This window comes from Etheostoma spectabile, chromosome 3 (genome assembly GCF_008692095.1).
Source record: "Etheostoma spectabile isolate EspeVRDwgs_2016 chromosome 3, UIUC_Espe_1.0, whole genome shotgun sequence".
NCBI lineage: Eukaryota > Metazoa > Chordata > Actinopteri > Perciformes > Percidae > Etheostoma > Etheostoma spectabile.
The window spans coordinates 16,305,792-16,327,571 of NC_045735.1; the positions used below are offsets into that span (position 1 = coordinate 16,305,792).

General features: G+C 42.1%; 1 protein-coding gene across 2 annotated transcripts in view; it reads left to right on the plus strand.

Annotated features, from left to right (window-relative positions):
• Positions 1 to 20,575, plus strand: part of gab2 (GRB2-associated binding protein 2) — a 51,727-nt gene extending 31,152 nt beyond the window's left edge. The window contains exons 3-10 of one of the 2 annotated variants that reach the window (XM_032504129.1): positions 10,885 to 11,113; positions 13,731 to 14,326; positions 15,301 to 15,398; positions 15,546 to 15,825; positions 16,504 to 16,594; positions 16,786 to 16,888; positions 17,024 to 17,143; positions 17,974 to 20,575. In XM_032504129.1, coding sequence (XP_032360020.1) covers positions 10,885 to 11,113; positions 13,731 to 14,326; positions 15,301 to 15,398; positions 15,546 to 15,825; positions 16,504 to 16,594; positions 16,786 to 16,888; positions 17,024 to 17,143; positions 17,974 to 18,117 — 1,661 coding nt within the window. In that variant the 3' untranslated portion in view covers positions 18,118 to 20,575. Of the gene's footprint in view, positions 1 to 10,884; positions 11,114 to 13,730; positions 14,327 to 15,300; positions 15,399 to 15,545; positions 15,826 to 16,503; positions 16,595 to 16,785; positions 16,889 to 17,020; positions 17,144 to 17,973 lie in introns of both variants that reach the window. The other variant, XM_032504121.1, reaches the window with a different exon arrangement.
• Positions 20,576 to 21,780: the final 1,205 nt, after the last annotated feature.

The following is a 21,780-nucleotide window of genomic DNA, read 5'->3' on the forward strand; positions in this document are numbered from 1 at the left end:
GGTAGCTCACCTGTTTTACATAAGGCCCGTAGCTACGGCAGCGGTCGGGGCTGGAGTGTGACCCGCGGCCCTTTGCTGCATGTCATCCCCCCCCCTCTCTCCCCCTTTCCTGTCTTCAGCTGTCCTATCAAATAAAGGTATTCAAGCTAAAACAAAATCTTTAAAAAATGGGTCAATTCACCCCATATACAATGAAAAAGAAATGTCAGTTAATCCTGGTGGTGGCTGGAGATAGTTTTGGTTTTATATCCTGATATTTGCCTCCGAAACCGTATGCCTAGGTTAATGTAATTGTTTGTGTTTCTCCTACAGTGAGAAATACAGCTGAAAAACTTACCAGCAGCATCATGCATTTGCAGAAGTGTCTCTGTTTGTCTATGATCCACTGTCGAAAGTTTGCATATGGACAATATCTTCAGTAGACTTCCTCTGAAATCTGTTCACATTGGGCTCTGTGGATTAGCCAAAGTGACCGGGACATTGTTTCTGAAAATGAATGTTGAGATGTTTTGTCATGTAATTTTTCAATGCTTTGCTAGCAGCACAAATGAGTTCCTTTCAGCCCCTGCACTGTGCTGACAGATGCCTTAGAGAAGTATATCTGAAATTAGGGAATCGTGCAATTAAAAGTACCTGCATGCTAAGTACAAGGGCCAAGTACAACATTTGAAATTTTTATGTAATGCAGATTTTTTTAAATCTTGATTCAGGGAACAACAAAACGTCAGGTGCTGTACAACATAATTACATGCATCAGTACATCAAAACGAATACATTGCCTCTTCTTTGGCTTCTCACTCTCTACACATGCACGCCTGCCTTTTCTCCTCCCAAAGTGCCCTTTGTGTGCATTGATTTTTTTGTTGTTGAAATAATGAGACTCCATGGCACTGGGAGGTCAGGTTTCTGCTGCCACAGAGCTGTTTGAGGTCGGTTTGCTACTGCTGCCACTGCCGTGCACCCCACAATGCCACTGGCAGCATCTGAAGCTTTGCTGGAGACCAGAAACATGGGAATACATTGTGCACGCGTCCATTATCATAAAAAAATATCAAAGAAGTCCGAAAAACAATCAAGAAATTGTAAAGTAATTAGTGAAGTATTTTATTTAATTTAGAAATGATTTTTTGGGCTTTTCCACCTTTAATGGACTAAACAGCTAGGTGAGGAAGGTTAGAGGGGGGGAAGACATGCAGGATATTGTCACAGGTCAGACTCGAATCCTGGACCTCTGCACCGAGACGTAAACTTCTATGTAAAGGATATGTGCGCCTGCTCTACCAACTGAGCCAACCAGGCCACGTGAAGCCTTTTCAATACATACTTATATGTGTGTGTGTTATTTGTTTCTGTATTTATTTGTTTATTAGGGTTCAAACTGCGATATACCCAGACAGTTTTATATACATGTGCCAAGATAGATGAGTTTTACCATAAATCACATATTCATTGTCCAATCATCACAAATCCCTCAGGAAATGTCCTCAAGAGTACCTGAACCACGCCCTGAAAGTTTCATTAAAATTGAACACCAGGGGGCGCAATGAATGCAGGTGATATAGTGCAAATCAGGATATAAATGACTAAATGGTTGTCCAATCAACACAAAACCTCCAGGAAATGTCTACATAATGACCTCACACATACACTGCAAGTCTGAGTCAAATTGACCACTAGGGGGCGCTTTAAATACACAATAACTGGATGTAGGGGGGGGGGGCCTTTAAATGCACAATAACTGGTCGCGAAATGACGCAAATCAAGGTTTGAGCTTGGAATCGCAGCTTGCGGCTTTATTAGCAATTGTTTTTGTGTTGGTCATCTGCTTTTCTGAAATCACCGTGAGCTGGACTGAGCTACATATCACACGGAATAGAAAATAAATGTTTTTGACAAAACAAAGTACAGTCTTTGTCCAATCGTTACAAAGCTTGCAGGATATTTTTTACGACGTTGGAGCACATGTGTGAAATTACTTTGAAGTTCGAGAACAAAGGTTTGAACCCGCAAATCGTCGCTTGCGGATATATTTTTATATTTTTAGTATGCACCTTCAACCAAGACAAATCCCTAGTGGTGCTACTTACCTGATAATACTTCTTTCTGATTCTGATATAAATGCAGTATAGAAATAGTTTGAACTTAACTGAACAGAGTGATGCAAGTTATTTGTGCTTATTCACTCATTTAATTTTGAACAAAACACTGACAACTTAAACAAGAGAGCTTTCTAGAGAAATAGGACGGTAGCCAGTCATTGTAGTGCCTGGAACACAGACGCCTAGGAACACTTCCACGTTTTTCTAATTCTCCTAATCTGTAGATGGGTGTTAGCGCTGTTGTTGTCAGATACTGGTGGCTGGGTGTGTGGCGTGTGTCTGCACCCAGGGAGACCCACCCCCGAGCACAATCTGATGAATGGAACATCATCTCGTCAATCATGCGCTTTGTTCTGCTCTCTGCCAGCTGTTTGAACTGCGAGACAGGGATAATCTGAACTAAGGGATGAGGTTTTTACTTGTCAGCAGTCCTCTTTTTTTTTTTTTTTTTTTCTCGTTGCTTTTTTTGTTCCCTCTCGTGCATGACGCCTCCCACTCTGTTTTGTTTTTGTCCTCTTCATTTCGGCTGTTCCCCTGCCTGTCCCTTGGAGCGAAAAAAAGTCTGTATTGTTTCAGTTTCATCTTCAAGATGGCGAGAAATGGAAAAAAGAGAATAACTACCAAATCAGCATTTCCAACAGCAGCCTCAGCCGTTTTTGTCAAATAGGCCTTGAAAAGAGATTACATTTATTCAAAGGGGGTTTACACTGAACCCTCTATGTGGAGCCAGATTGATGATTTGTTGACTGCAGATGTATATCTCAATATGACTTAAAAATGTGTCTCGGTGGTATTAATCACCATGCCATCTCATTGTGGTTGCCAGTTTCCACAATAATGAAAATGTTCCTGTTGGGGATGTCAGGGAAAACGAGACGTGGACCCAGAAATGCAGTGTAGAGGATTTATTGAACAAAAGACTTACAAAATGAAGGTGTCCTTATGCAAGCACTCAAAACCAAGACAAACCAGAAAACATGACAGGGGGAACAACAACCAGGAAGGAGCGACGCAGGGGAAGACAATGAACCGACAAGAGACGAAGACAGCACAGAGACTAATGCTGGGTTCCAGACAACCCATGTTTTCATAACCTTCTACCTGTAAGAGTTCCCTGGAACGGCAGTCAAACCCATAACTTAATACCCGTGACCTCATACCTGATCTTTGTACTCCCGGTTACAGTTTTTTGTCGGCACACATAAACAACAATGGCGACCCCTGTTGATGCCGCACAGACGCCGGTGCTTAACGGTGAGAAATAAATAGACATAAATAGGCAACGTCAAGTAATTCTGCACATTGTAATCAGAAGAATACACATATGATTGTGAAATACTACAGGTTATGTTCATTAAATGAAGCCCAAAATATGTCGCAGACTAGAAATTGCTAGTATCGGGGCGGCTTCTAGCCCCCCCAGTAACCGTGTTCGCCCCATGTAGGCTGAGTCCTGCAGCAGCCCGGGTTCGAATCCGACCTGTGGCCCTTTGCTGCGTGTCAACCCCCCCCCCCTCTCTCCCCCTTTCTTGTCTATCCACACATTAAAGGGAAAAGCCCCAAAAAATCTTTAAAAAAGGATGAGCTAGTATCAGCTATTGCTTGGGAGGTAGCCGTTAGCTTATGCTAGCTAGATTAGTTTGTCGGGACTTTGCCTGGAACACTACCAAGTCGTGAGTCATGACTTGAAGTCGTAACTTGCGAGCTAAAAACTGTCTGGAACGCAGCATGAATACACAAGGCAACGAGGGTGAAACAAGGGACAGGTGACACGAGGGCTCGGGGACAGGTGAAACACAGCCGGGCGGGGCGGACAGTCACAAAGGTGGGAAAACCCAAGGCAGGACGTAAAGACATGACAAGGGACAAACAGAGACTGCAAAATAAAACACAAAACTGAAACATAATCATACACAAGGATGAACACAAGGTAAGACGCAACAGAGAACACAAGAGACAGGAAACAACAAGGAACCGGGGAATAAATTAACACAATAAAAAAAACTATAACAGACAACCACAACAGGGGAAATACTGTAATATGCTCAGAACTTCCCCATTTGCTCATTCTTACATAAGAAAGGCAGAGATGTGTTCTCTGTGTGAAATGCAGACTTACCAATAATGATTAAAGAGGAACTTACTTAAGAGATAGTAAAGTCGCGGTCATTGTTTGCTTTGTGGCGGTGCTGAGAAACGTCCGTTAAACTGTGACTGGTGTTGGCAACATATGAACCAAGAATGGAATTCCACTAAACGCAAACAAACCAAAAGCATCCGAGCAGCTGCGTAATGTGATGAAAACAATCACATTTTAAGAAATGCATGTCATCGTTATGCTGTAGAATCTAAATATCTTCCAATAAAATTGCAAATTCATTCAGGATTAAATGATTTTATGCCACATATATAACTGCTCCAACATGGATTTCTCTATTTCTTTGTTTCCCTTAATCTCTGTTTATTCTAAAATATCTGGTGTCCACTATCTATCTGGGGTATAATCTTTATGGATTTATGTGTACAGATTCTGGTTGTTTGCATAGTCATTTTTCATCCTCTATGTTGTTCAAATGACAGGTTGAGTACCGTCCTGTGGCAAAGCCAGTCACTCACTAATTGCTGGCGGCTACCCAGCCTACAGACTCATTTTGGAATGGGATATTTTCTTTAGCCGACTGTTTAGATGCAGTTCAGCTGATGTAGGTAGCTGTGTATACCTGTCTTCGTCTTGTAATCAGCAATTTGGAGTTGAATCTGCTTTCTGTTGTGTGCATTTGTCACACTATTCACTGTAGTTAGTGGGCTGGTAGTGTTAGTGCATATAAAGTTGTAATTACAAAGCTGCCTTCTGTACACAGGAGTGTGCATATATTAAATGTAATTGTTGTAGATGTAAAAGAGTGATGTGGGCAGCTGGTTACAGATTTATCATCATTTATCATTTAGCATCCCATTCTCCCTCCCAACTCGTCACCATGCTTGGGCAGAACCCCTCGGCTTCATTTTTTAACGCTCTGGGTCTGGACCCCTTGCGTCCTTTTTCAATGTGCAGGATGAAACCACGTTAAAGTTACACCCAGGACACAAACCCTGGTGTCCTGGGTTTGTTGTTTGACCCATCTACCACCCCAACCTTTTATGCAGACTTTTGGGTTTTTCAAACTACTCCCCTATTATTGTCTCTCTTCATACTATGTCATCTTACAGAGCCGCAGTCAAGCAGTCCCACACAGACACTGAGGAGCGCCCAGTATCTGACGCTGAGGGCCACTGACAAAGCGTCAGTATTTAACTGGTTGCGAGTTAGAACGGCTAGGGCTACATGTAGAGTATTTGCGGATTGTCTGTTTATTTGCAGTAGAGGACATTCTGCTTTTTAAAAAGAGGTGAAAGTCTCAGTGGGAGTGCTGCAACATTTTTGTACTCCGATTTGCCAAAACAGTATCCTATGCAGTAAACAATATCACTGTAATCTTTTTCAGTATTTCTTTATCAGACTACACAAAACAACCACCATGGAGATATTCTTTTTTTTTTTCATCCTAAAAAGGTAAGCTGGGTTTTTTCTGAACTGTGGCTTTGCCAGCACTGTTAACAGGTGACCAGGCTGGCTATGAACACGCTCAGACAGAATTGATTTAGCACCAGAATATAATGTATTCACTCTTGCAAATGCACTCACATTTATTGGAGTGATTGTATAAATCATCCTGAGTAAAGTGTATATTGTAGTTGGGAGCATACAGCATCACATTCTCCATTCATTAGGCCTTACAGTATGTGTTTCCACACCAAGCGCGTTCCCATTCTGTAATGCAGAGCATTGTCGGAGCAAATTATCCTTTTTGTTTTTGGCTTAGTCTTCACAGCGCTTTCCAGGTAACTATTGCATTTTTTCCAATGAGACAATGAAAACCAACACTCAACCTTCACTACAAATTGTCTCAACTTTTCATCCACCCTACCATTGCACAGCTACAGTATTTATCCACCCCTCACCTTACGGGAAGGTCAGAGCATTGAAAAATGAGCTGCTGTTTTAGACGTTAGCCAAAGCAGTCCAATGTAATTCATTGAGTCTTTTAGGTGATTGATCAGCCCGGTGTTTGGAGGCGAATTTATGTTGCAGTGTAGTCGAGGGGCGGTGCTCAAATGATGCTGTGGAGCCGGCAGGCACAGGGGAGTAATGTGATCAGGGAATGCTCCTGTGTGTCTGATCTGCTTAATACTCTTCTGAGCTGGGAGAATGAAGCCATGTCACTTTGTTCACATCCGACTAACTAGCAGAGCAAGGATGCCATTTCTCCTCTTCCTGTTAAGCGTCACACCCCCCCAGTGCTAACAACTCTGCAGTGTCTACCTAACCCTCTGTGATGCAGCCAGCATATCCTTTATCCAGTTATGTCTGTCTTATAGAAAGCTCCCAACCCCCCCCCCCCACCCCCCCTCCCCCCACTAACCACACATGCAAATGGACTCATCTATGTGGCCTCCTGGGACCCAGTGTTGCTTTAAAGAGCCGCTGGTCCAGCAGATCAATTCAGGACAACAAATAATGTATCAATATAGCTGGAATCAGCAGGGAACAGACATTTAGCTGGTGCTCTTTGCCATTCCTACTCCCAGTGCATCAAAAAGCAACGCTTGATCAAATGCATTTAGTGTTTGTTACAGACGCAGAAAGGCTCCTTTAGTGGATGGGACTCTTGGCGTCACTTGTTGGCGCTTTGGACCGGGACCGATTTGGCGTCATTGAAAAAAATGTACTGACATGAACGGGGCAGTGAGGTTTAGGAAAAGACTGTGGGTGGGGTTACAAAGTGTGCATTTAGTGACATAAATCTCGGTTTCCTGGGTGGAAGTCCTGTGTTGTTTGACCCATCCACCACCCCCAACCTACTCATGAAGATTTTTGGTCTTTCATACTAGTCACTACCGTTGTCGCTGTCAATACGTCATCTTCCAGCTGCTGCTCTGCCCGGTGTGTTCCAGAAAGACGCTGAACAGTGATTTTGCTTCAGAATCGGATGCTTAGAGCCACTGACCGAGCATCATTATTTGAACACTGAGTGACAACAGGTTGGGCTTGACTTAAACTGAGGGAGCTGGTAGAGGCCTTTTTCAAGGGCTCTTTGACAGGACCCACGGGGGATTATACCTATTCCCTGATCTTTGTCACCCCCCACTCCCAGACCACCCAGAGCCATATCTGAAGTTAATTTGCAGCGCTCCTCGTAGCTGTCTGAGGCTATATTTTTAAGTGCAATCTCATATGAAACCATTAAGGAAATTGCATTTTTTTCTTGTACTCAAATTGCAGGTGGACCAACGCGTGGAATATATAAAGGATGATTGTAACCCTGATGAAAATCCTCCAACTGCTTTATTGAGAAGATTCAAATGCTTCCTCTTCCTTCATGTTTCAATCAGACACCCTTGAAATTCAATATGTCAGTGGTATTTTTATATCACATTTCAGATTAGATAATCATATGTCCTGGTCTAAATCTGGCTGGACTGAGAGGAAATGAGCACCCTACAAAGACGCTCTTGTCCATAGTGATCCAGCAGGGTTCTAATTTTGGCCCCCTGAGACCAGCAGGCAGCTTCTATTAGATTAAGGCCACAGAGCAGATGAGACAGTAGGTGATGTATTATAGAGCATAATTGGAAAATTGCTCATGAACTTTGGAGCTCTTTGACCCAGAATAGCCATATGTCATTCACCAACCAAAAGGGGTCTTTTAATGCATTGCTGTTGATAGTCTGATGTTTGTTCCGAGCTCAGGAATGTCATGGGAAGCAGTGTCTCTTTAAACTGCCTTGTTTGATGATTCAGCTTCTAGTTATAGTTATAGTAGAGCAAACTAGTCTCTGGTTATGACATTGGACTTGTTTCTAAAACTTTTAATTAGCCTTTATTTTTCTTCTACCAGTCCCTCCCAGTTGTATTACTTTTCTTTGTAAGATGTAGCATAATAAATTACTTCTCACTTTGGTTAGTACATATTTTACTACCTTATATTGAGGGGTCACAGTACATTAGCCAGTGGAAGGAGTATTACTAGTAGCACCTAGGGGGAAGTTTGGGCGTTGATATTTTCTGCTCTTTTCTCTATTTCTGTTTTGTGGACTGACTTGATGGAGTTTCTTCCCAGTGGTAACATACATCATCAGACCCATTAGTGTCAGTGATGAGCCATGTAGGCTATTCCATCAGCAGGCTGGACCGGTCATCTTTCCCCTTCTTCTGATTCTGACAGTCAGTAAATCAAAAATCATTTAGGGCACACACAGGAAAGGAATGTTCTCGCACACACAGACACATACACTGCATGGAAATGGACATAAAGTTTAGTTGTGTCCTCAGTAGTGTAGTCATTAGGCCTGCATTTGTTTTTCCATGCAGCTCTCCACTCTGGTAGGGTGGGCTGTCTTTCTACAACAAATCAATATATCTACCCATGTTAGTGGGCCCTTGTACTCACCGCACTGGATGAAAGCTTTTCCAAAGCTTTTTGTGGACGGTGGAATGGCTCAGAACAACGGTGTAATTGAGGATCATTGGGGGGGGAGTCCCTGCCTGTGTGGCTGTGGGACTGGCCATCCCACTGATGTCCACTGGCCTGGAGATCCCACAGCAGAGGCCATTTTCCCCCCAGGCATGAATGTGACCTCATTCAGCTAGCTGGGCTTCAGAATACCCCCACCCTCCAACCCGCCCACATGCATACACACATGCTCACACACCACATTTGTGCGTGTTTTTTGTTTTTCACAGTGGCTGCAGTCCCCCTGTATGGTCAGCGCCCTTTATTATGACTCACGGGGCATTGTCCTCTTCTTAAAGGGCAGTTTGTCATGCTTTGTAAAAGTCTGATAAAGAAGGAGGAGAATGGTGGAGGATAAGCAAAATGCATGTACGTCTAGAAAGAAGTGAAAGTTTGAAAGTTATTTTTCAGATATGATTTAAATCAGAGCTGAAGTAAGCCATTGAGAGATACGTTGACCGGCAGAAAATCAACAATTTTGTAATAATCAACATATAGATTTATTTTTTGGTTTTATATTTTTTGTACAATTAAATGTATTTGAGTTAGAGACCGTCTGGCAAATCCCATTATCCCAATGTTTTGACACAGATGAAACAATTAATTTATAAAAATCATTAATTAAAATAACCATTAATTGCCTTCCCAATTTTACATTGTTCTTGTATAAATACACTTATGCAAACCCTTGCATGTACTCTACAGGGAAAGAGAGATATTAGTATCAGCAAAGTTGATTGGTGGTGGAGTTTTTTCCCTCTCTCCCTCAGCTAGTGTTGCACACTGCATCATGGGTCGATGGATCAGTGGGCCTCCCACTCTACTCCTACAGCTCAGTGTGCACCTCCTCATTTTGGCTTACTGCCTAGTCTATTTGCAGCATCCCCTTCTCAGATGTATCTCTTCTTTGTAGCCTTTCAATGCAGATATCAGGGATGTCACACATAAACAATGAGACTGTATGACCATGTTGTTCTCACAGCCCCGCTGTGCAAAACAATGCAACTTAATCAAACCAAACAAAGCAAATTGACCCTGGTCCATAAAAACCATGTGATGTTGAATCACTCAAACCCTGCAGCCCAAAAAAGCAGAAGGATACAGTTTTCTCTCCTCCCTTGAGACATATCACTCTTCTCTATTGATCAGAGTGCAGACTGAAGGTCCGTGCAAGGCAAGGTCATAAAGGCTTACAACCAGTGCCAGAAATGAGCCAGTAGTAGTACCCACCAGTACCGAGGAACTTCAGATTTTTGTCCACATGAGTACCCTTACTTCTCTTTGATGTCAACAGTACTATTACACAGAATTTACACTTTTTCACTCTGTTAGTTACACACAGGCCTGTAACGCGTACCCATGCTCAGGACCCATACATGTACAAATGGAGAGATGTCAGAGTGGGGGGGTTGCCCATGGACAGGCGCCCCGAGCAGTTGAGGGTTTGGTGCCTTGCTCAAGAGCACCTGGGCAGTGCCCAGGAGGTTAAGTGGCACCCGTACGGGGAATTGAACCCTGCAATTCCCAAGCTAAGTCCCTACGGACTGAGCTACTGCCACACCCATAGGCTGATATTTATGCCAACATATAGGCTATGTATTATGATTTATTGGGAGAGACCAAGCAATTCTATGTAAAATCAGACATTCAGCACCCCCGTATGGGCCAATGGAATGATCCTTTGTTTCATAAGCTTGTTTTCAGACACTGAGGCGATTCCATTATGAGATTGTCAGTCGAATCAAGCTCCTTAGATAATTCACTATTTGGGGTCACTTCACCAAGATTATATATATATAAATATCTCAAAGACACATGCAATGACCATGTCATGAAATTGCTGAAATAGGGTACTGACCTTTTTTTGGACTAATTAAGTGCTGCGGCTTAAAACCCTGAAAAACGAATGACTCACTGTCCTTCAAGAATTGTGGCAACAAAAGGACAATATTTCAATTCAATTTTATTCATAGTGTCAAATCACAACAGGAGCTATCGCAAGACACTTTACAGATATAGTTGGTCTAGACCACACTCTATAATTTACAAAGACTCAACAATTTTTCATTATTTACTCATTGTTACTTTCAGTGTCTTTTTCTTTTCTAGCATGTCCAATCTGCAAACAAAAATGCTTTTAAATTCTCAAGACAAGCCTAAGATTGGTTTTGAAAAAACAACAACATGTTATGGGTTATACAATCAATAACTCCAATTTCTTCTGTCTGCAGATGGGAGGTTACACAATATGCCCCGTTCTGTTGGAGCAGATGTCAACGGCTCAATGGCTCCGCTGACCGGCGAACGCAAGTCCTCTGCCCCCATCCACTCCAGCCAGCCTGTCCTCTTCACCTTTGACGTGCCAGTGCGCCACACACAGCACGGCTCCCTGTCCAACAGTGCACCCCAGGACTACCTCCTCCTCCACCAGTGCATGAGCAGGAAGACAGAGAGTGCACGGTAAATGTCACGAGTCTCACGACCCTCAGGCGTCCTGTGGCAGGTTTCCTGTTATCAGTTAATGCAGGTCAACATACAGGTTTACAACGCTTCCTCAGTTTAGAAGCCCCTAAGGGTTACAACTACTGTTGGGGGGGGGGGGGGGGGGGTATCCAACTGCCGTGAGTATGGCTGAGTGATAAAGCATTGTATTATATATGTATACTGTGCATGTATATTATAATGTCCATTTTACAAGTGTGATCGAGGAAATGCTAACTTTTAATGATAGTAATGATATAGGCAGATGATAAATAATATTAAAGACAGGATTTAATGATTAAGGCAGCCTAAATCCAGAATCCTAAGGAAATCTATAAACACAAAAATGTTTTTGTTATTTACTCAAATTTGAATGATTTAAAAATGATATATGGACCTACATAGTCTATATGGATAACATTTTCACAGAATATGCAATTTTATTTTTGCAATATTGATAATTATTTGAAGATATGAAATAAAGGTATTTTATCACAATAATGCAAAAATCTTGTAAATCCAATATTGCCATGAATCAGACATGATTATGTAATTAGTTGATCAATCATTTAAACTATAAAACAGCAAGCTATGCACAAGTTAAGAGGTGTGAATACTTGTCAAGTAAGTGTTATAATACTTTATATTATACTAAAGTATAAGGGCATGCATGCCTGTCTTGGCTATATGCTGAGGAGAACAAAAGGACCATGTGTTTATGTTAAATGCACTCCAGTTTACCATTAACATTCCCCCCGCCTCATGCTGCCGTCATGCCTGCTTCCAAGAATCAAAAGGCAGCTTTAATAATGATGCCATTCAGCAGATAGCCGGCACAGCAGATGATCAATGAGGTTGAGGCTGTAATTTATCACTCCTATAGGTTTAGACTCGCAGAGGGTAGAACTGCCCTCTCAGCCACACGGTTTGCATAGTAACCCAGGAAATCAAAGCTCACAATCCATCTCATCAGCTCTATGCAGATATTTCTGTCACTCCCTCACCAGCTTGTGCTCCGTGGGTCTGCTAATTAAGACAGGCATCTGGTGGCGGGGTATGATTCACGTCCGCATGAAACTCCGTTGGTCTGATGACCAATGGTAAGAATTAATCTATGTAAAAAGCCCCCATGCAGCCGCAGTGATGGAAGGCAGTGGGATGAACAAAATTATTGATTGATGATTGAAATCCTGAGGAGACGGAAGGAGAATTGATGAAACACAGCCTGCCATCTGACATGAGGAATAAAGAGAGTTGGAGAGAGCAAAATGTTTCGTCCATGTTAATTACATTACTTTGATGCATTATTCATTTAAAAGTGTTACATTTATAATCAAGATTGAACGTTGAACATTAGAAACCTGCGGTGTAGCCAACCCATCTACATACACCTCAGGAGAGATTAGTACTGACATAAAAAAAAAATCATATCAAATCACATGTATCATATCTTTGCATTGGCCGACTAAGTCGGACCATTGCTCAGCTAACTGGCTAGAAATGTCTAGCTCAGGTTGGCACTCAAGGTCAAGCCCCACAAAGGAGCCAGAATAAATGAGGCATGTCCCTAGGGTGTCTAACCGAGGCTGATAAACTGTGGGAAAGCCCTCGTGTAACATGGATGCCCTCTCTCTGTCAACATGCAGAAAGCATGTATAAAATGTTTGGAATTAAAATAAGAAGAAAACTAAAAAAGAATACTAAGACTGAATGTGTATGCTGTAGCTGCATGAATGTGCTCAGACAGATGATAAGTTGTGTTGTTATTTTAAACTGTGATGAGTCCAGAAGTGCTACAGTGCCATCTAGTGGCTATATGGGTTATTACTACTTAAAAGGCCTAGATGGTGTAGTGCTAGTGAGTTGTTTTGAGAGCTGGGCAATATATCGATATTATATTGATATCATGATATGAGACTAGATATTGTCTTAGATTTTGGATATTGTAACATGGCATAAGTTGTGTCTTTTCCTGGTTTTAAAGGCTGCATTACAGTAAAGTGATGTCATTTTCTGAATTTACCAGGCTGCTGTAACTCTTCTATTATTTTCCTTTATCCACTTAGTCATTATATCGATAATCGATCGATCGATATCAACGTATTTGGTAAAAAATATCATGATATTTATTTTCTCCATATCGCCCAGCCCTTGTTGTCTGTGTCTACATGAGTTGCTACACTTCAAGCTGTTGTGAGAAAACTTGCGTATAAGTGAATTTGCCAACGCTTCTGTGAATGAGATTACCACGGTCATATCCCAAATCAGATTCAGTACAGGTCGTCATTAGTCTCAGTTACGAGACAGTGGCACTTTTTAAGAGCATAGATACTGTATTATTTACATTTACATACAGTATGTGTTATATTTTCATTGGACCACGACTCTGAAGTATATTCCATATTATTACATTAACATTGCATTAAATGCTACTGTAAAAGAGATGGTTGTCAACCATTTGCCATTATTTGAGCTGGGCTGGCCTTGGAGAATGAGACAGATGTTTGTTTTCAAGGAAGGATTTAGGCACTGTGGAAAGTTTAGACAACAAAGACTTTATGTGTGTAATATGTGCATGTCTTTGTCCATGTTGCAGGAGCGCCAGTTTCTCCCAGGCCACACGAAGCAATCTGTTTGTGGGGAGCGACTCTGCGGTACAGAAACTCTCCCATGGCTTTTCCCACTGTCTGAATGGCATGGGTGCTCAGTTGCACGGCTTCTACAGCCTGCCCAAGCCAGGAAAACACCAGTTACCGGGGCATGATGACTCCTCCCAGGAGGCCTGTTATATGCTTCCCCGGGGTTACAGCGCTGAGGCACCGGCTCACAGCGGGCTCGGTGACCCGGAGCTGGAGAACGAGGAGATTTACACCTTCAAAACGCCATGCAATGCGCTTGCCACCATGCACAGCAACGAACGTCCAACTGACAATTACGACCTTCCTACGCCGCCCGGCTCTTTCTACCAGATCCCCCGGACGTTTGATAAGAATCACAATGCCTTGACACCCTCCAGCTCTGAGTCGTCCTGTGCTCCTCCACCCAGGCCCCCTAAACCCAGCCAGGGGTCTGAGGGGCAGTGGGGGAGTCCCCAATCAGTAGGGAGCCAGAATGGAGAGATGACGCCTGCAGTGTCGGTTATTCCACGCAGGAATACTCTCCCTGCTGTCGAGAACATCAGGCTGCACAGAGGTACACTAAATGCAGTTAGTGCTGTAACTGTTTTCCTAATTCGTTCCTTCTGAACGCTGCTTGTTTCTATTAAGGAGACCTATTATACACCGTTTTCAGGTTCCTACGTGTATTTTGTGTGTCTACTCGAACATGTTTACATGCTTTAATGTTAAAAAAACACTTTATTATTCTCATACTGCCCATGGTTGCTTCACCTGTATCCACCTTCTGTCTGAAACGCTCTGTTTGAGCCCCATCCCTTTAACCGATTTGTTTTTGACAATGCAGAAAAGCCCAATGGGTCTCCTTAAAACACAATCTCTTTTGATTTATGCAGATCTTTTGAAATCACACATTTAACCTGTTTCCTGTTTTCAAATGCAAGTCTGTCTTGATCAGTCCGTTCTCTTGTGGTATTGCAGTGACTTTGCGCTTCCTCTTCCTCCCCCTCTTTCGCTCACCCCTTTCCTCTTCTCCAATGTCTCATTTTACTGATATAACGCTAGCAGCTGAGCAGAAACAAACGGGCCAGTCTAGCAGACACTGTTCTGTAGAGACGCTAATGAAATTCAAGCCATACAGCCTGCTCCAGAATGCCTCGTTCCAGGCCAATAAGCAATGGAAAAAACACACGAGCAGACAATGCATGGCCTCTTATTATGCTGTGTTCTCTGCTTCGCCAAGCCAATGCTCAGGCCTTGTATAGCCAGAGACAATAATTGACCTGTAACCCTTGTTAGTGAGGTAGAGTACAGGCTGTTCACACACCTGTGCTGCAAAGACTAATTACAACCCAGTGAAGCATTTAATGAAATGTCACTTGTGTTCTGTTAGTTTCATTAGAAACATAGTTTTCTCCTTGAAATGTCTGGCAGTTTTGTCTACATCGGCCTACTTTTTGCATTGTGCAATTTCACTTGAGGAGCATTTTTGTCTTTTAAGAATTTAAGGCAGTGGTAAATATGGATTTCTGTCCTCACCTCTCTCCCCAGGCTCCTCGTTTGAAACAAACAGCCATCACCGACCCATCCATTTCAACAACTCAGGCCAGTCTGTGGAGTCTGTCAATGATGGGTTCAGCTCTTACCTGGTGAGTCACTCTCTCCTCAGACAGACGCTGTTAGTGAACTGCAGGGATAGAAAATGCATTTCTACTATATTTACTCCAATTTTTCCGGCGATATTGAGCCCGGGGAGTTTAAGAGAGTCGTGTGCCATCTGTCTCTTTTGACACCAGAGAACCAAAGCGCCTCTGACTCGCTCAGACAGCGGCAACTCAGAAGACAACTATGTGCCCATGAATCCTGGCTCCTCGCCGCGCAGCGCTGCCCAGGCTGACAGTCCTAAGAATATCTACATCCCTATGAGCCCTGGGCCGCATCACTTTGATTTCCCAGGATTCTCTGCAACATTACCTGCCCGTAAGGGGAGCAGCGCCTCCCTGTGTCACCGGCCCAGCCGCCTCAGTGATGTCACGCCGCCACCCATCAACCGCAACCTCAAACCTAACAGGAAATGTGAGTTTTTGACAGCAAAGTTGTAAAAGTGATCTAAAAGTGTGGGATTTCTTGCTTCTTTATCACCATATTTGGCATCAGATCAGCTCTAGTCTGGCATCTCCAGGTGGAGTCAGGGCTGGCTACACTACACACACGTTCCAGGATAGGAGAGAACAACTCTCTGGGTTGATTCATTTCTTTTAACCAATCACAATTGTCTTGAGAGCTATCTGAGCTCCGGATGCAGCGACGGTGGCTCTGCTAAATAGTCTCAGGAAGGAACTTGTTCTGGTGAATTATTTGCACCATGCAAAAGAAAACACCATATACAATATTACACACAATACAGTTACTTGAGCTATTTAAATTAGCTGATACATGGTTACACATCCGTAAACGCCCCAGTTAGAGATGAAATGCCCTAAACATATTATTTCTTAACAATTATTCCCTGAAAGAACCAAGCAGGCCTGCCTTGTTGCACGATGCAAATGTTCTTCAGAACTTGTCAGTATGCTTGCTAGCTCAAAGTTGTTTTTTGTTCCCAGAAGAGAGCGGAATTTCACAGCGGAGACAAACATCACACGAACATTATCCTGGAAATGATAATGAGCTCCAATATCTGCATTGTGAATTGCTTTTTACAAACACGAGACAAGGCTTTTTGTTGACACTGTGTGCTTTTGTTTTTCTCAGCGAGGCCAACACCTCTTGATTTGAAGAACAGTGGGATCATTGATGAGCTGCCATTTAAGAGCCCAGTCACCATGTCCTGGACACGGCCCATGTGAGTCTCAAATCAGTCATCCAAGCTAGGATACCCAAGGCCCTATGCTCACACACACACACACACACACACACACACACACACACACACACACACACACACACAGTGTGATGGCACAGATTGGTGCTGTATTTGGTTTCTGCCTGAGGTCAGAAGGTGGAAACACTCACAGTCCTGTCTGTTTTTTTCAGGCCTGCAATGAACTCAATGTCCTCCCAGCATTGTCGCCCCATCTCCACACAAAGCATCACCAGCACCGACTCTGCAGACAGTGAGGAGAATTATGTGGCTATGGTGAGTCCCAATAGCTGGAGGCGAGATCAAGAGAGCACGCTGTGTTCTTTGTCGGTATGATTCACTTGTTTGCATGCTCTGCTTCCTCGCTGCACCCTGTGTGAGTGACACCTCCCTCTTGTCCCCTATTAGCAGAACCCAGCGTCTACCTCACCAGCTGTGAGCGGTACCAGCAGCCCGGCCCCTAGGAAGTGCGGCAACGTGGACTACCTAGCGCTGGACTTCCAGCCTGGGTCACCCAGCCCACACAGAAAAGTATGAAGAAGATTTAATTTAACAGTAGGGATGTAGCAATGCATCATGGATCGGTTAAAAATCGTTAGTAATGTGTAAAGATTACAACCGGTTGAGATTTAAAAAATTGAATCGCGATGCAACTTTTAAACTCCCTAGGGCAGGGATCTTCAACAGAATCAGAGTCACTGTGAATTATTGTACAAATTTGAAAGTTTTTTTCAAAAATGTAAATGTCTTAACATGAATCCAACGTATATTTAGTAAATATAAATCCCCGCTGATGATAGGCTTACTGGTCTACAGGTAAGGTACTCAGGGGTGTTTTCAGGCCGCCCTGCACTTTATTGTAGGCCCAATTTATTATGCAAATTCATTTATTTTTATTTTCAACATATGTCGTAGGGGGGCCCTGATTCTTCTCTCTTTCAGTTAAGGGGTCGTAATCTACGTTAGATTTCACTTTTTTGACGTCAGACATCACAATGTGACTTTCTCACGATTTATTTATTCTGTTTTTTTCATGTGGGATTTGTTTTAAAAATCTAATTATTTATTCTTTTATTTAATTTTAGTTATTTAAGATGAAAATACAATTTCAGTTGCACTTGTGATAAGAGGACACCTCTGTAGTATGCACAGTTTATATAAATAAATTTCAATCACTACAGCTCATTATATTAAAGTAATCAGGAGAAAATCCATTGTGAACTTAAAATCGTAAATGGCATCGAATCGTGAGTTGAGCGTATTGTTACTTACCTGTTTGATAGCATTTGGTCTTATTTGTAGCACAGTGCAGTCCGCCCTCCGGCCAGAATCTCACTCCTGCCTTATTTATCATCCCGCAGCCCTCTACATCCTCTGTGACGTCTGATGAGAAGGTGGACTATGTCCAAGTGGACAAGGAGAAGACCCAGGCCCTGCAAAGCACCATGCAAGAGTGGACCGATGTGCGCCAGTCTACTGAACCTGCCAAGGGGGTCAAGTCCTGACACTGACCTGTACAGAACAATGCCAGAAAACTGAACACAACCCCAACCTTAAGTCAAGCATCTCTAGTATCATGTCTCTATCATTCCTATGAATACTGGTTGGGCTTGTTGAAATATTTGTACATGTACTGAAATATTTGGACAAAAAGCCATAACCTATAGTATGCCTGTCTTCTGTGATGATTTTTACTGCAATGCACTGCTAACGTGCAAGATATCAGGCCATACAGGTGAAGCACCTTGCCAAAGCTCTTCACGTAGACTGTGATAACAGTTTATGGACAAATAATAACGTGTATTAAATATCATCCTTTCTCATCAATCCGTCCTTCATAAATGAAGTGTTTCATCAAGCTGCCCCGCCCACCCTCTCTGCAACCGTCAAACATTTTGCATCTAGCTGGTCATTCACCCAATTGCTGCCATTTAAAGAGCAGCGGAAGCTAACTGGTGGTCGATAACCATATTAATATACTGTATGAGTATGCTTGCTGGTCTCAGGAATGCCAAGATGCACTCCAATTTTGGCATGCAGGCACACTCTCTCCTTTCACTTCAATCTATCATTTGTGCTGAGTCTTGCAGAAGCAGTGAAGAGATTATTTTCACTGCGGGCAATCATTTAAGCTTAGCAGTGCATGTCTGGTATAAGGAGGGGGGGGGGGGGAATACGGCCTTACAAATACGTACAGGCCCGTTTCAGAAGCCCTAATGCTAACTGTACTTGGCTGTTGCCTCGGTTTCAATTAATTATGAGACCAAACCAGCTGTCTGGCTGGATGGCAGGCCAATTATTTCAATGCAGGGACAAAGTCAGGAACGTCTTAATGTAAGGAATAAAGAGAGCAAGAGAAGAAGAAGCATCTTGTGACTTTGTAGGTTTGACTTTGGGGGTCCATTCGCTTCAGGTAATATTCTAATACATTTCACTGTAAATGTGCACTGACTAAGAAAATGATTGAGTTGAAGGAAGTACAGATAAGGCAGGAGAAGTAGTTTCCAAGGAGTTCAGATATCCTCTCTCTCTCCTCTCTCTCTCTCTCTCTCTCTCTCTCCTCTCTCTCTCTCTCTCTCTCTCTCTCTCTCTCTCTCTCTCTCTCTCTCTCTCTCTCTCTAGAGACCATAGATACAAGCTTAGAAGGAGAATAGCGTATTTATGTTTCCTGGAATTCAACCATTCACCGATGTCTGTCTTTGATATGCCACACACTACAGCTATGTCTCTGAAGAGCAATTGTCACCTGTATGTAAATTATTAATAGAATGACATATTTGCAGCACATCTTGTCGACTGTTTGATGCACTTAGTAACGTTACGTTGTGCTGTTCTTGCAAAGGCAACCTGCAACGATGAAGCTCATGGTCACTTAAAAATAGTTTAGAAAAGAATGTTTACTCAATTTCCTAAACTCTTATTTGTTTAATTTGCCTTATATTTTCATTTCAGTTTTGACTGTAAATTTTGCCTTGGAGAAATTGAATTATTCACAATATTATTCAAGCGAGAGCCATATTGTATTTAGGAGAACTGAATGATCAGTTTCAACTTAAGTCCAGTATTTCATTGTGGGCTGGAACCACTGGAGGGTCAAACCTATTTGATCTTTCTATGAATAGTGTGGCCATGCAGTGCTAGGTGGTGTTATTGATTATTTCATTAAGATTTACTTCTTAATGTTTTTCTACCATTTTTACTGTTTTTACATTCTTTTTATCATTATTTTTTACTGATACATGTAAGCGAGTGATAAGCATAAGGATGGGGGTCAGGATAAATGAAGATGTGTTTTTTTTTTTAATGTTTTTTATTCCCAAATTGACATTTATAATCTATACATGAAACGGGGAGACAGGCAATTAGAGTCGTACTGGCAAAGCGAACTGTGATACACAACGAGCGACGAAAGAAAAGACTGAGAAGCCTGTCTCCCTGTCAGCCTCTGAAGTGAAATGGATGTGTAATTTATTATCTAGAGATGCGCGTTGTAAGCAGAAGAGCTGCGTATGTGTTGTGGTAGATTGTGACTCGTAGCGTGTTAAATGACAGCCTGACTGAGCCAGATTGAAAACCCTGCTCAGATCTGCTGTCAGACTGTCACTGGGTTGACGTACTGTACTAGTAGAGATCTTTTTTTTTTTTTTATAACCACTGTTTATTGCTACTACTGTAAAGCATTTGCAGATTGCTTGTGTGTTAATTTATTAATTTATTATGCATTTTGCAGTTGATAATTGTAAAAAAAAACAACAACAACACCACCAACCAAACAAGGAAAACTTCTCTCTACTAACATCAATGTATGCAAACTGTCTTGATTTGTGAAGCAATATGACAAACGATGCCAGTGTGATGGTACAGTGGTACAGTTCATCTGGGATACTCGAGGATGCAAGACGTTGTTATTCCTGTATTATGGTAGACTTCAACTGTGGACATAGAATAAATCAAGAAGTGAAAGTTTGGCGTTAGGGTCCTCTTTAAATACATACCCACAACACTGTTCTCTGGCAGCCTAGATCACTCACCCCCCCCCCCCCCCCCACCCACCCATTCTCCATCGGTGCTGGAGTGCTCAGAACTTGAGCGCCTGCTGCCCCCTGTTGCATGGGACAGCAGCTGCATCCATTGGCATTGATAAAGTATGAGATCGATTTTTTATGAGTTTTGGAAGCTGATAGACATACTTCTGGTTTTAGTCAGTTTGTATGCTTGTATATTCAAATGTATTTTCATACCAAAAATTTACAATCACGCAGTGCCACCCCCATTTTTTTTGTTCTTGACATGTGTAAAAGTGACCAAAATTAGCCTTTTGACTTCTTGGAAAATTGATTATACATTTAATGTATTATTAGTTATAAAAAAAATCTTGCAAGACATAACTATGTGTTTCTCCAGGATCCTGTTACACTCATGTACTTCTAAAATGAATGTTATTGTACTTCATGATATGACTTTACTTTTCCAGGATGACTAATATCATTTCCTCATAAACAAAATGAAAACAACCAGAAGGGGCCAAAGATTTCCTCGTTAACCAAGAACCCGATGACAGATTGACAAACTGACTAAGAGGGGCAGCTAAAAAAAAAAAATCAAATGTGCAATGAAAAGATTATTTCTACTCCTTCCTTTCATATTCATATCAGTGATGCTGATGACCAGAGTGTGCTTCCAGGCCAGTATTGGCCCTCTGTGTACCTGTGTGCTGCTGCTACAGGCAACAACAACAACGGAAAACATTTCCTACACAATATGGATGTTTATGGATTCTCTCTCATTATCAATTCTTATATGATCCATAGGGACACCCTTCCAACATTCATTTGTATGGGTCCGTAGGAGTCTGTGGCTTTATGAATGATTGTGTTTAAGTGTTATGATAAGAGTTTCTCTGGATGTTAATCTGATTTCTGTTAGACTTGTATGTGGAAATGCAGAATTCTACATTCTACATTAACAGCATTAATAACTTCCTGAGAATAGAATTTTTTAATATCATTCCTTGCTACACTTTTACAGTCACATTTCTTCCAATCCTTGCTGGACTACACACAATCACACCAAATTAATTTTACTAGTGAAGAGCATTATGAACTAACCAACCACGTTATTTTTTTTTGGTTGAAAAAAAAACCAAATCTCTGATATAGCAACTTTTT